Source organism: Atractosteus spatula, chromosome 27 (genome assembly GCF_055471065.1).
Source record: "Atractosteus spatula isolate fAtrSpa1 chromosome 27, fAtrSpa1.hap1, whole genome shotgun sequence".
Taxonomy (NCBI): domain Eukaryota; kingdom Metazoa; phylum Chordata; class Actinopteri; order Semionotiformes; family Lepisosteidae; genus Atractosteus; species Atractosteus spatula.
In genome coordinates, this window is record NC_142732.1 from 3407948 (window position 1) to 3423691 (window position 15744).

At 41.1% G+C, this 15744-nt stretch overlaps 1 protein-coding gene across 1 annotated transcript in view; it reads left to right on the forward strand.

The window, feature by feature from the left end:
- Positions 1 to 1844: 1844 nt before the first annotated feature.
- The window catches only part of tspoap1 (TSPO associated protein 1), a 96440-nt gene continuing 82540 nt past the window's right edge, over positions 1845 to 15744 (forward strand). The window contains exon 1 of the mRNA XM_088906819.1: positions 1845 to 2873. Coding sequence (XP_088762945.1) covers positions 1845 to 2873 — 1029 coding nt within the window. The remainder of the gene's footprint in view (positions 2874 to 15744) is intronic.

A 15744-nucleotide genomic window follows, 5' to 3' on the forward strand; every position in this document is an offset into this window, starting at 1 on the left:
CTCTGCTTTCAGCAAAGAAAACTGTCGGTACGAATTGCCACTTGTAAAAAGTGCCAGATCTTATAAGATTCTGTGTAAAAGTATATTCCAGTTTTGTTAATTGTTTTTCGCGCATAAGAGGTATCTAACTGTTGCTTATGCAATTAACGTAATTGCAAATTTGTGACATGCATAGCAACCGCTACAGCCTAGCGTATTGTGTCTGCATAGCAACTGCGACGGACTGGCGATTTTCATGCAGGAGGGTAGTCGCTTCTGATAGTTGAACAGTAAACTGGCTTTTTCCTAGCGGTAAAATACGCCCAAATTAAACTGAGACAAGTGCTCCAGTTCTCGTCGCTTGCTGCTTGATGATATTGAAATTTAAATCAAGAGAATTAGAAAGTTGGCGGCCTGCAAGCAGCACAGATATAAATATCCACCTATTTTAATTGTTCGGTGCGGTCCAGATTTCGACTGCTCGGGAACTACATCTTACCAGTATTTTGCAATATACAGTATCTAATTTTGTACCATAAAGATGGCTTCATACAGGAGTACACACTTATCTGTAGTAACACTGTAAAAGTCGATGCAAGCTGTGTTTGCTTTCCGAGGCAATTGTGAAGAAAAGACAGTAGGTCTTGGACAAGCAGGATTGGTAATCAAACCTGTAGCCACTTTCTCAGTGTAAAGAGCGTGGTACAATCATTTGTAATTAAATGAAGTCATCACTAAATGTATGATATAATTTACCAAGCAGTAAGATGCCTACTTCTGAAACAGTGATATTGTTCTAGCCTTTACCTACAATATTTCCATGACTATGGGATGAATTCTGGCATACTGTATGACCAATAGCATCATGCCCTGGAACCTAAATTACCTAGTTAATTGATTGTGATTTAAAGAATCAACACAATTTCAGGACAGTTTCAGTAAGACCATACATGCACTGCTTAAAATGTGGGTTCTGCTTATTCACGTTTGCATTCTTCTGTAGGAAAATGTTCAATAAAGCCAGCATTTTTCTTGTTTCTAAAGAGTAACTGAGTCCCATGAGCATAATATGAGCTGTGTAAAGTCAATTGCTTTATTGATCTGTTACTGCTAATGTGAAAGTTAAGGTTTGGAATACCTCTGCCCTTTTGACAGACGGTAAATAATGTGTGACCAAGATGCTTTGATATGGAATAATTGCTGTTCTTTTTAAAAAAAATGTGTTTTCTAAAGGATTGTAATGCAATTGGCCTCAAACTATGACAGGAGTTTTGAAGGGCAGGACTGATTTCTTTCCTTCACGGAGCACAAGAGCTGAAATTCATTCATTTAGTTCTAGTTACAGGGCGAACTGGCTGGATGTAGTTTATGATTAATTTAAGGTTTTTTTTTGTGACTGAATTATCCAAAATTGTTATCCCCTTTTTATAGATGACACTTAAAGGAAAGATATATAATATATAACTGACCCAACTTTCATCCAAGGTCTGATAGAGGCATAAAGACCTTTCTATTTCTATATTTCAGTCTTACTGCAAAAGTTTAGGGCTTAAAACCTAATTTTGTAAATTGAGAATTGATGTGTAGCACCCATCCCAAAACCCGATTGAGATTGGCTAGCCAAAATTGCCAGTTTGAGATCACATCTTTTAACTTTATTTCTGATTTTTATCTATACCTGCTAACTCCACCATTTGCCTTTTCAGTCTCCCTTTGATGAATGCATGCAGCTTGCAATCCCCCCCTTCCCAAAATCTCCTGCATGAGCCCTCGTCGGCTGTCCGCCAGTTTTGCATGCTGTCCCCTGAACTGAGCTGACCTCCCCTCTGTCCCTGCTTTGCTGTAAGAAAGCTGCGATCAACGCAATGGGCAAGGACAGGAGTAACGGTCTTCTTCTCTCGTCGAAGAAAGGCACCTGTTGGCTCCGCGGGGAGCGTGGGCAGGAGATCGAGAAGCTAAAGGCCGCCCTCGAAGTCGAAAGGAGCAAGAGCAGGCAGGCGCACAGGAGGTTCGCCTCCGAGCTCCAGCGCCTGAGGGCCAAAGCACAGAAGGAGCACGGGAGAGTCGTGGAGGAGTTGACCTCCAGGCATGAGCAGCAGAAAGAGCTGGAGCTGCAGAAGCTGAAGGAAGCCCTGGCCAAGGAGAGGGAGGTGGAGATCCGGCAGCTGCTGCGCAGCAAAGACGAGGAGCTGCGGACGATCGGAGTCTACCTGGAGAAGGAGCGGGAGACGGCCGTCAGGCACGCCCGGGATCTGCAACGCCAGCTGGCAGAAGAACTGATCGGCAAGTGCAGCTCCTGCAGGCTGGCGAGCAAGAGAGCCCCCAGTGAGCCCGCCTGCCTGAGCAACAGGGACACCTACCACAAGCTAGAGCAGCTCCTTCAGAAACTGCGATGGGAGACGGACGGAGAGCAGGCCGCCCTCATCCGACGTCTCCGAGTGGAGCTGGATTTGGAGAAGAACCTCTTCCTCAGGCACTTGCTTGAGGTCCACAGTTGGGTGGCTGAGGAGGACAAGACCAGCAGACAGAGGTCCCTTGGCTGGCTTCAGGGACACGCGAGGCCTGCTGAGGAGTCGATGCATAATTATCGTTCCCGTTCGCTGCCCAGAAGGGCGAGGAGCAAGGATTTCTCTCCTGGGGCTGACAAGATGGCAAGACGGGAGTCCTGGAGCCTTCCTCAAAGGATGGAACTAGATAAAGCTGTTTGCTGTTCCACTCCTGTCACAGGAAGCTCTCCAAACAGCCTGTCTAATTCCCAGTCCTCAGCATCCGTATGTTCACGGATATCATTTGGAGAAAAGCAGATGTCTCTCCAGCGCCAGTCCTCCACAGAGTCTACTGCTTTTGAGAGGTCATCCCTATCTCAAAGTGCCCTTCCCAATATGGACACTCTGGTAAGTGGCTTCCCTACCTTGTCTGTGGTCTAGATTTTGCTATTTTTTTAAATGCTCCAAGCCTATGTCATCCTGAGTCTTTGGTTGAGGCAACAGTGTGGAGTTGTGATCAGGACACTGAATGACTGGTATGTTGTGGGGTCAGATCCCATATGGGACGCTGCTGTTGTACCCTTGAGCAACATATTTCACTCGGATTGTTCCAGTATTCATGCTGAATGAAGTGGTACTTTCCCGGGCCTCATTGAATTAGTTACTGTATGTATGGTAGATCAATAAATGTCTTCCATGTTTGTAAGAAATTCTTTCCATATTTGTGAAATCAAGCTGATAAAACAAGTTTTAATTGTTTAATTACAATTGCCACAGAGCAACATTCAGAGTACTACAGGCACAGTGATAAGTAGACATGTGGTTCCAATATTCAATGAGATTTTCTGATATTGCTAGCTGTTTATAGGATGTAAAATTAAATGGTACTTTTGGCTGTATAAAGTAGGTGATGTTTTGGAAGATGTCTATATTATTTCTGTTATTCAGAAAGCTTAATTTAACACTTTTTCACTTTACTAAAGGCTTTAATTCTTCCAACATTGCCGTCAGGTGTACTAGATTAGAGAGCTAGCAGTTTTGGATCTGTGGTGTCTTTACATATGTAGAATGTTTGTTTTGTGTAGCACCCAGATTTCAATATGATAGTTTAGTAAATATTCTGTGTTATCATGGGAGCTTCAAGCTGTTTTTAACAGCTGAGGTTAATGCAGAGGGTTAGAACGCAGTTCTTGCAGTCCTTTCTTTGCAATTGGTCGCAATGATGTTTAATTTGTGAGGTCCACCTGTTGTGTCTTGACATTTGGCGATCTTAGTTGACCCTTTCTCTTTATTGCATTGACCCAGAAACGCAAGGTGAGTGACTTAATGCTCATTCATGGTACCATATACAAATTTTCCAGTTCACTTTGTCAGTCCTTGCAGTTTCTTACTGAAAGAGAGCTCGGAGCAGGTTTTTAATTTAATTTTTGGCACAGCACAGTAATGTAGTGGTTAGCACAGCTTCATTTCCCAAAATGAAGGGATTTGTAAGAGACGTTTTCTGCAAATGGAGAGTTAAAAGAGCTGTTCTGCAGAACTAGAGATGGTTTCTGTACACAAGCAAGCCAGCAGTCTATTTTCTGTTTCTGTGCCATCACATTCAGCTGACATTATGAATAAGTGCATCTCTTACATGCATAAGCTCACCCACTGAGACTCATCAGAGTGTTTTGACATGAATGTCTGGGTCAATCCCATTGAGCTGAAGAGTTGAGAGAGTGGCCATGTTATTTTTTGCCTGTATGGAAGGGGAAATAAAAAATGACAATCTATTCACAACATGGACCTTTTGTTATAGAAAGGAGAAAAGGCTTCCCAGGTATTAAAGCTCTTGGAAAGAATAGTATGAAATAGTTTTGTAGATGTTCCGTAGAAGAGAGAATTATAACAGAGAGTTGCTTGGGAAAGTGGCTTTATAGAGAATTGTTTTGTATCGCGTCTGTGATTTTCAATTTTGCTGGTACTTCTTGTCTTCAGTCACTCAACAGTTTAAACCATTTATATTCAAAATTGAACTATTTCCCCCTAAGTTATAAAATATGTATAAACCTTTTGTGTCTAGAACACTAAAAATGAGCATGTTTGAAGTAAAACATGCCCCAGTGGGGAACCCCTCACACAAACAACACTACATTATTTTCCAGATAAGACTAAGTCTTTGTTGCGTATGGTTCTTTTAAATTGTGTTTAATGGAAAAAAGAATTTTGTTGGGAGCTGTGAGAGGCAGCATTGAATTGAACGAAACCTATTTGTGCAGTAACCTGTTTTTTTTTTTGTCATTTTTGTTCTGTCCTGTACTGTGCACATGTGCACACAGGGCCGTCTCAAAGCCCCATGTGTTGCTTCTGTGGGCTCCTGGTGCCGCATGGTTTTGTCTATTATCATTTTAATGAAGAGCCAACGAGGGATTTTAATGTGATCACAGACGTGTTAAATAGCTTCATTTCTGAGCTGTGTACTGCACAGCAGCTGGGTAGGACGAAAGGGAGTGTGTATCCCAGGGGAATTTGCGTGTGGATACTTGCAAGCTAGAAATCTAGGATTGTTCTTTTGGTCATAATACCCTGTGGCCATTATGGCCCATTATACTGTATACTGGGGGAGCAAACAGCTTGTAGTGTGAAATCCATGATTATAAACACATGCAGCAGTAAAGCACAGTGTGCTGACGGGGCGACTTGGTCTTATGGAGTGTGCCATCTTAATGTGCAGTGTAATAAATTCCGGTTTAGATCTCTGTAAATGGCTAACTGCTTCGAGGTGCCTGCGGTGCAGATTTCTTTTTAAGACATCATTACGTCTTTACCAGCACTAAAGGCTTCTGCAGGGTGATCTGTTTTTGTTCATTATTTGTCCTTTTAGATATGAAGGAGATGGTCTGTGTGAAGAAAATGTATCAACGCATTGTTTTGTGTTTCACTCTTGTGTAACGCCTCACAAAATGTGTTTTTTAAAAATTGCAAAACATTGAAAAATTTATTTTCTTCATCTTTATCTGTGAACATGTTTATTAAGTGGCTCTTAATTGTCACGATTTAGGTTTGGTTGATTAAATAATGACATCTCCTTTTATTTGGCAATGAGAAATTCATGTGTTATTGCAACTTTGTTTGCTAGACAGATTAGGCTGTCAGACACAACTAGTAATGTAGACATTGCCTGAGAAGGCCAAATACAGCTGTTTAGCCTTTATTTAGAAACTGTGGGCTCAGACAGAATCCCTTCACAGCTGAGCTTCTGAACATATGGTTTGCCCTTCGACTGATTACGAGCCCATTTTTCCTCTTCAGCTGTTACGTTGGGAAGAAATCGTTCCAAAAATGTACAATTTAGAAACGAGTGCAGCTGCAGTCATCTTGGTTTTTGGCTTACTTCTCATTTGACTCCCCGACTTTGCTGCTGGGAGGAGGGGGTGTTTTGGACCCATCAGCTGTGCTTAAAGTGATGAAACAACAAATCTCATTTTTACAGACATCTTCCACCATAGCACAGCACCCACCTGGATGACTCAAAGCAGCCAACTGGTCAATCAAGGGGGAAATGTAGATTGGACTGATTATACTCTAGCCAGGACAGCATGGTAAGGCATCTCACATGACCGAGTAAGCCTACCTCCTGCAGCATAGTGTCTCTGGTCATCATGCTGGAATGTCAATTTGAGATACGGGGTAAATTTACTGGTGCGTTTTGTTTTACTTTATAGTCATTTGTTTATTTACTACTGTACCTCTCTCAGCTGAGGACGATTGTCTACTAGGAACCCAAAGGTGACTAAGTCCAATACTGGACACTGTGGAGGGCTGAGCAAGTGTTGTCTAATGCACAACCCCATATCTTTTCAGGTCTTTTCCTGCTTGACAGTAAGCCAGTTCCAACCAATAACCATTTTGGGTCAAGGCAAAGTAAATAATGTCATTTACCATTCTGTGTCTGTATGGAGATGCTAATTTGTTTTGAGGTCATTCAGCACTGTTCTATGGTTCAGTGTTGTAGTGCAAACTAGGAATGAATAGATTTATTATAGTTTTAATATTTCATTTGTGTCCCAAAGAAAATAAAGAACTCAGCAGTTTAGTTCGCCATTAATAACTGTCTGTAAATAGTCTAGTAGGATGTTATTAATGATGTTAGAAGTAATTTACATATCCCTAGTGCTAACAATTGATAATGTAAGATATTTATAACATTATAGTTTAGGCTATAGGGAGGATTAGGGTTTTGTTACCAACATCCTACAGCAGAGCTTAGGTGTCATTGTCAATCTATTAATACTTTATAAATAGGTTTGATTTAAAAGTATTTATAAATGTCATTTGCGGCCCTAAAAGCATTACTGATTAAGGGATAAAACAAACTGCAGCTGTAATTGTGCCCTTAAGTATTAATTTCATGTTAAAGGTGAGGGCAATTGAAGAGGCACCCTCGTGTGCAAGCCGCGTCGCCCTGACTCCTGGGCTCATGATTGCGAAGAAGTGGAAGCTGTTGGTTTTAAAGCCAATTTCTGTGAAAAACATGCTGTGTCTGCAGGTCTCCTGCCAGATTCCAGGGCCACATCCCTCAGGGAGCTCTTGTAATTTTAGCAGGTTGGGGTGGGAGATAAGTGAGGCACTAGAGGAAACGTACTCGAGTGCTCGAGTGAGTCGGGCTGTGGAACCAAGAGATTGATTTTGGGAAGTTCATTAAACCGGCTGCCTCCCTAATGAAGGTGTGGGGGCCGGCAGCCTCTGTGTGGGACACTAAGTATTTCGTCTTGTTTGCCAAGATCCCCTGTTATTTCAGTTATGCAGCAGAGCTTTAATGATCTAGTTTGCCTCTGGAACATGCTGCCGTTTGTCGGCTGCAATACCAAAAGGAATGGTGGATAAATGTGCAAATGCTGATTTTTAAAATTCTGGTCATTTTTGGTAACACTGGTAAGCTGTTGTTTTCCATCTAGCTATTGAATGTTCGGCAGATTTAACACATGTAATCCGCTATTCCACTGTTAGGTTTGTCATGTATTTTAATATAATGGTATTAAAGACATTATATGATAGATGCAGGGAGCCTGAGGTTAGTCCTGCAAATGTTCTTATGTTTAAATCTCGCCAGATTTCTTTTTGACAAAGTTATGCTCTTTGGAACGTTACAGCTAGCTGTGCCTCACACTTGGTGAAGTACAGTGTATCCAAAGGTTTATAATAGTGCTCTAGCTATTACACGCTGAACATAAAACTAAATATTCTTTGTAGCATGAAATGATACAACTAGAGTGGAGAATTAGCAACAGATTTAATTAATTTGTGGTGAATGAGGCAGAGCCTGTCAGTTCCTGCTTTTTTGCTCTGTGATTTCGGCTGGCTTCCAGGGCATGATTTGACTTCAGGATCTCTCCTGCCTCTTATTGGATAAGGGGAACCCATCCTCCCCCACAAAAAACTCTTCTGGCATGACCGGGACCAGGACCTTCTGCTCTCCCTGAAAGAATTTAATTCCCCCCAAAAGGGAGGTGTACTATCACTCCCCTGTTGTGTACATGACAGAAACTCAAGATGAAGAGGTTGCCCTACACTGGTCTTACACTGTGATATGGAAAGATACAGAATAACTAGAGCACACAGGTGGAGCTCTAGTGCTCTGGTTATTTCTAAAGACTTCCCAACATGATGCTATGCATGTCTCTAGCATCATGATATTTATTCCCTTGATTGGCATAACCTTCTGTTCTGACTTTGTAAGTAATTAGAGTTAAAGACTGGCTGGTGCATTATTGCCTATTCATCACGTTCAATATTTACTCGAAAAGGTTTCTTCAACCCAAGCGAGGGCTTGCACAGAATAGGACTTGACAGCCTCTGATTTCTTGCTGGTGCTTATACCTGGGTCAGGAGTAAGTGGAAGAACTCATCTTGTTCTCCAGCTGGAGGTTATAAACCCAGTGCTTGCTGACAGGTTTACATTGAGCTGCAGCAAAAGGCGACCAACTGAGTACTGCATTTGCGTTTTAAGATCGGAAGAGGTCATCAAGTGACGATTTAATCCAGGCCCTTTGCTGCCATTGCGAAGCTCTTAATGATGCCCTGAGCTGTAAAAGCAATGTAAAAAGGGGCGATTCGGTTTTGTAGTGCTCACAACCGCATTTGCTCCGGGGTGTGGGCTTGCTCTTGCTCAGTGCCATGGAAGGTGATCATTGGCCGCTGTCCTCTGCTGCTCCCGCCACACACACACCCGTTCCGTTGCGGTGTCACTTTCCCTGGCCGTTGGTATTCCAGTCACAGTGGCAGCGACGGCAAGGAAGGTCTGTCCGGGGATTCCCAGCGGAGCTGCTGGCCGCAGCCTGTGGCGGGGGATGGGAGGAGGGGGATTACTGACTGAAGAGTGTCTGCCAGTTCCCTGTCCCTTTACCCTTAATCCCAGCAAGCTGTTCACCCCCACGCCCCCTGCTGGCACGCCTGTGCGCTCCCTGAGATTATCAAGGTGAACAAGGACAGCAGAGAGCCCGCTTTTACTATTGCAGTCAGGTGTGCTTCCATATAAGCACAGTTATTTAAGCCCGTTATTAATAATTCTTAGGAAATAATGGTCTCCCTCACCTGTCTCCATCTGCCCATGCCTTTATGAATATTGCAAAACCCTCTCTGGCTCATTATATTGAGTTTTTCACTATTCACTGGGTAAAATGTTTCTTGAAACTCTAATCCTTAGCTCTGAATTTTCATCAAAAGCTAGCTGAAGGAATAAAATGGGAGGATTGTGCCCACTTTCTGTGTATTCTTTCATCTAACATGATTGCAAGACCAGTTAACAAGCAACTCGTTAACGGGACATTACATCATACAATTAGACCTCCTCCTGGGTTTAAAATGAAAAATTTAAATTAAGCAAAGATCGGTTCACAAAAATCGGATATCCTCTTGGAATGTATTCGAGTAGCGAGTGTCAGCTTCAGGGAGGCTGTCAAATTCAACCAGCGTTAGCAAAGAGAAGGATGCCTAGCAAATGACACAGCAGTTCTAGCCTATGAATAGCCATGTGTTTGTTTGATATAAATAGGTTATTGTGAGTTAGAGACCCTGACTTTGTTTGTGAAAAGAGCAGAAAAGCATCTTGCATCTTTGTTTCAGTATAGAAATCAATGCCTTCATTTATTATGTTCACTGGATATTCTATGCATGGGATTTAGTCTCTTAGTTGTGTATCGGGTCTAAAAGTCAATTAATAATGGTTAATTCAGTAAGTATATTATTTCAGTCATTTTCTTAATGTAAGTTGGGATGTTAATGTTTCCTACTTGTGAGTTGGGATCTCTTTTTGGAATATTTATTTTTTGTTTTCAGTGGATGTATGTCTTATGTTGATGAACCAAGCTCTCCTGTTTGCTGCAGTTCTTGCCATGCTTCAGATTAGGGTGCATTAGGAGCTGATGTTTTAGCCGGATCTGAAGAATATATTTCCCATGTTTATTATTTGGCATATCTGGGTCACTGTGTCTTTCTTCTTAAAAAAACATTCCACAGGGCGCCTTTTAATTATTTATCAGAGACTGGGCTGCAACTGAGCAGAGGCCCACAAAAATACACACTATTTGATGTTTTTCTGCTGAGATAACTTAAAGTGACTGTTAAGCAATGCATGTAACTGAAAAACAACCAAATAATGTGGATTGAACAGGTAAAAAATAATAGTAGCCCAATACCAGTAAAAATATTTTGCACCTTAGACGTCATTTTAAAGGGGGCCTGTTGACAGAGAATCCTCTGCATTGTTTTTAATAAAATCAAGTCCTTTGTGGGCATATTTCTGAGATGAGCGACCAAGAAAGATGACTTTCTTATTGCATAATATATTCTTTTATTATTTTATTTTTATTTTTAAATCTAACTTTTATTAATATAGTTTATACTCCAAATATAATGTAGAAACTATATATTTACTATATAGAGAGATTTAACTAAAGTAATATTTAAACTCAGGCTTTATTATTAGCTTACTGTTTGTTTTAATTGATGAAATCTGCCCAAAATGAGGCAGATTCAGGCCACTGAAATCTGGATTTGAATCTGACAGACGTGTTTAACAAGACCCTGAAGGAACGGGGGATACAGCTTTGACCTGAGATCATATCCAAACGTATTTATTTCTGCTTTCTTGGGGAAAGAGGATGTTGGCAGGAGAAATTATTGACTTTTTAAAAAAAAAAATCACCTCAAAGGAGGAAAAAGCATCGTTATTAGGGTAATTTAACCTTGAGGAAGTTGAAAATTCTCCTTTTGCTTTCTTCCCTTGTGGATTCCACAAAACCTACTTAATAAATTCAGTCATTACATTTTGGCATGAAGACAAACATCCCTTTAACCGTCTAGAATTCATTTAGACTGATGGCTGCCTCGCTGTGTTAATAATGAGAGTGAGTTCAGATGTAATAGGTCATTGCACACTTGCTTATTGCTAGGATTCCTCTAAATTAGGCCCCAGTAATAAGCAAGGATTTGCACACAGCAAGGTGAATTATCTCACACCCACTGTGGCTGAGGGTTAGCTTGAGCTGTTCTTGAGGAAACGATCTCAGCTTTGCTGAAGTCAAGCAGCCATTGCTATCGTTGCAGCTGTGCTGATTGCTGTAATAGCACGTCATATTTGACGTGAAGTAGAAAACATTTCCGATAACTCTTGAACAGGTAGCTGAACACTTCTGAAAGGTTAGTGAAGCGTGCCAGAAATGGCTCCACTTTTGAAGTGCACAGCTGTTTCATGTCTTTCGCTATCACTTTGCTCACAGTGTGTCACCTTGTCATAGATGAGTGAAAGGTTCACTCATCCTTAGCCAGCATCACTGTCTGCTCCAGCCTTCCAAGCCCACCCATTTGTATAGCAGAAATCTACTGACACAAAAAAAAGAGATCAGTGTTCAAACTCTTTAGCAACTATGACTAGTCCCCCACACCCTTTTCTCTGGGCTGCTCATTTGAAATGAAAGGCAGTGACTCAGACGAAACTTGAAAACGCTTGTCAGGATGCAGGGGCAGATCAGGCAGAGAAGCATTGCTGCCTGTCGAGGAGTGCACAGCAGGCGATGGAGGGTAGAAAAAAATATCAAAACATCTGAAGACGCGTCTGAAATCTTTTTAAAGATGGAAGTATGAGAAACGGTGCTTCCAGGTATTAGCCATGGTCTCTTGGTTTTGAACATTTTCCGAATATTTGAATTTTATCTGAATCTCCTGCGAGTCTCGCTGCCGTGGTTTTCTGTCGTCGTGAAAGTTTTTTAAATTATTTCCTGCTTTAAGCATGATAATTAATTTTCCATCCAGCATGATTACTAGAGGTGTGAGATAACATTCTGAAAACGTCCTCAGTCACTGGACCCAATTCTTTTGATACTGTTATAAGCTGTTCTGTAGATCCATACTGTACATTCCTTTTTCATGTTTAACAGCATTGTACAGTTTTGCCAGAAAACTACTTTCCTTTTGAACCCGATTTATTTTTGACCTTTGCCTTTTTAACTTTTTTTTGTAAAAAAAAAAGTAACACTAGATGCTGAAGAATTCAGATTCCTCTGCCGGCTGCGGGATACGAACTGGCAACCTTCCAGCCACAGGGGCAGACCCTGAGAGAGCCACCGCTCCACCCTGACCATTGTATTCGTAGTGAAATAAAATCCCAAACTTGTGACTAGAAACAAAATGCAAATATTCAATTGACGCAACTTCTTAACTTCCTTCCTCTCAAGTAAGGCTTCAGCTATGTACTGCAGGTGGGAAGGAATGTAATCCAGCAGGACTAGGTCTGGGATCCCCTGCTCTACAGCCTTACTCACATTGCTGTGTTCAGTGTAGGGGCCATTGCAAATGAGGACTGCAGCTACTAGAGATAGGAGTACAATTGTATGTTCTCATTAACAAAGTATTTAATTATCTCTTATTAGGTTAGGTCATCCTAAAGGCTGTCCGGTTTTCCTTTCCCACGACACCATTATTAATAACTGTAATTGATGTGAGTTTCCAGGCAAATGGTGGCTCCTTGTTATGCAAGAGGAAAGGAGACCAAAAATCATAGATTTCCCTAATTAATATGGGTACTCAAGATAATTATGGATTCCAATTAGGATTTACTGAAATCAATTGGAAAGGAGTGCCTGTAAGTTTAAAACGTGAAGATCTAACAGCACCGTTGCATAATGAGGTGCCAAGATCTTTGCTCATTTTTGGCATGGTTTGTATTCCATTGTGTTGTTATCTAAAATAGTAGTCTCATGGAAACGATTTGATTATGCCACACAGCATAATTCACCCTGAAGAGCACATCTGTGATTAGTTGGTATTTTTCTAAATTAGATATCTGGTAGTGCAAAGCAGGATTGCAAGCTGACAAAGTCTTCAAGCTGGTGGGAAAGACAGTTGCTATAAAAGGGAATCCTTGTTCTTATGGAAATTGCAGAACCAAGAAAAATGTTCTACTTTAATCCACAGAAATCTTTAATTACTATAAAAACCGTGTTCTGCTCATTAATAAAATATATCTCATTTTGTTTGCATTTCTGACAGCTTTGAGCAAAGTTTCATCCTGTTACTATCCTATTAACAGCTCTGTGAATACCAGGTTTTGAACAGAGGGGGCCAGTCTGAGGCAGCTTGCAACACACTTTTTCCCTTTCTGGCTGTCAATATCACATTAAAAATAACTGTGCTTTTAGTACATCTACTGCTGATGTATTTTTAGTATGTAAATGGGCACTGTGGTGAGTAGCATGATTTTATAGACCATAAATCCATCCTGGAAAGTAAAAAGAAGAAGAGTAAAGTTTCAGATGCAGAAATGTTTTTAGGTGTGTGTGGGGAATTCAGGCTCCTACTGTAGGTTACACAAGAAACATTATTTTTCTTTCCTTTGTTACTTTCCAGCGTGGGATTGAGCAGTGTGTGTTCCTTGCTCGTACTCTAACGCGGCATCTTCCTCTAAGTTTTTCAAACAATTTAGTTGCCAAGAATAAACCGATAATTTCATGTTTGTGACTTGGGTCTGCACGCCAGGCTGAAGCCATTACTCATATTTATCTCCAGCACACAGAGGGAAGGGAGTCGCAGGGTGGCTGTGCTTGGCAGACTTCATGAGTAACTGTTCGGGTTAATGAGCATTAATTGGTTTGCTTTGCAAATAACAGTTGAAGCAGAAAACAGTGAATCACAAATGCATAACCCACTAAGGAATGTATCTGCAACCTTCATTTGCTTTTTCCAGAGTCAGCTGAGATGTTGGATCAGTGTAGCATTTGTATTTTTCCCCAAAATCAGAACAAAAAGAGTTGAATGTATTATATTTGAGGAAATATAGCTGTCTCTGGTTAAATATAGCAAAATGTGGGTTACCGCCTAGTGGTTTCTTTTGGAGTACTGTGTCCATGTCACATTGTTCACAAACGTCATTCCTGATGGTCAAAACAAAGTCCATGTCTGACTTAGGTTGGCTAAGTGTCCCACAATTCACTGTGGTAGCTATGGAAACCATAGAGGTAGTTTGAGGGAATAATAATGAAAGCAGCTTCAGATGGTCCATTGCTAATGGTTCTCTCACTTATTTTAAACTCTAAAGAAGTGCACAGAGATAGTGTGTTGTTGAAGTGCTGGAAAGCCAGAGTATGGAGTGAAACTGTATGAATGGAAAACAGTGTCATGCTGCGTAAAACATGCTGCATATTTTGTCAATTTGGAAGCTCTCCGGTGCACAGAAATATTGTCTATAATACACGTAGACTGTCCAGAATATGATGATGTGTTTGGGTGTCGGGAAGACAAGCATACTAGCACTGAACTGAACCTAATTTTTATTTAATTAAAAACAAATCACAAGAGTTTTTGGTTTAAAAATGTTACAAAGAATGCAGTTGTGTTGTATTTCTCAATGCATGCACATGATTGTCATTTAAAAGCTGACAAAAACTTATTGTTTGGTGAGGACAATGATGCCTCAATGATCTCTTCTCACACTGTCGGGCTTTTCGTGTCTGTCTGATGCTGGTACTGTTAACCCTCTAATGCAACTAATGTCCCAGTTTGCCGAAGTATGGTACAGTAAGTCACCAGTTATTGGTCTCAGAAGCCATTATTTTATATAAAGGCTGGAGCACAGCCATGAAGTAATTTTTCACTTCTCAACAACTGAACTATAGTGTAGTGGGGTTGCTAGAGCAGAAGCCTGCTGATGCATGCACAAATGAAATTTACTATTGTACATTTTCAGGAGTCTTCCTTTTAATTAGCTGCCTCCATGATTATAATCCATTCAAAGACATGCTTCATAAAAACAAGCCTGACATTTTAGCCAGGGGCGCAGCACTCATCAAATATAAATGGAGATGCCTTGTCCGCATTTTATTACAAATTCAATCAATTAATAGTGATTATTACAAGCTGCATTTCAATTTGAAAGGTAATTGCAAACCAACTCGCTAATTGCTGCAATTTGGCCTGTGTCCAACACCGAGCAAAGCATTTGGATACGGTTTGAGGTTCTGGTATGATGCCTTATAAACAGATAATACAAATACAAAGATATTTTAGGAACAAGTAATAGGTTTATTCCATGCTGAAAAAAAGAAGAAAGAAAACGCAACGTTTCGGCCGTGGAGCCTTCTTCAAGGCTCCACGGCCGAAACGTTGTGTTTTCTTTCTTCTTTTTTTCAGCATGGAATAAACCTATTACTTGTTCCTTTGCAGCCTATGCATGCTGACGCAGATACCCACCTGAACTACAAAGATATTTTAGCTCCCTTAGTGTGGCTTAACCCAGTAAAGTGCTCGTTTTAGGACCCAGATGTTACAAGGTCAGGCCAAAGTCATGACACTAGCTGGCTATGACTGGTAGCATCCATCTGATACTGGCCCAGCGCAGCCAGTCGTACATTTTAGATCAGTCAGCCAGTGCGCATTTGGCTCCCAGCGATACTGTAGCCTCTGTAAGTACCCAGGCACCAGTAGGCTGTTCATGATGTTGGAACGACGCATGCTTCTTCTTCTCCAGTCAGCCCTTCAATCTCCTGTGTGTTGTTGCTGAGCTTGCAGCACATCCAAATGCGAGTCACCTGGTTGTGGGCTGGCCAGAGGAAGCTCTCTGCCCTTACTCATCCCAGACTTTCCAAATCATCCCTCATTGCATGGGTATGCAATAAAAAATGTAATAACCAGATATTTGCTATTTTATTTATTTGATGTTTCCGGTTATCTTTTCCTTCTATATCCCAGTATACAAAATCACTTGAAGTTGTCTGTTTTTTTCTGCTCTTTCGTATATGATTTGATA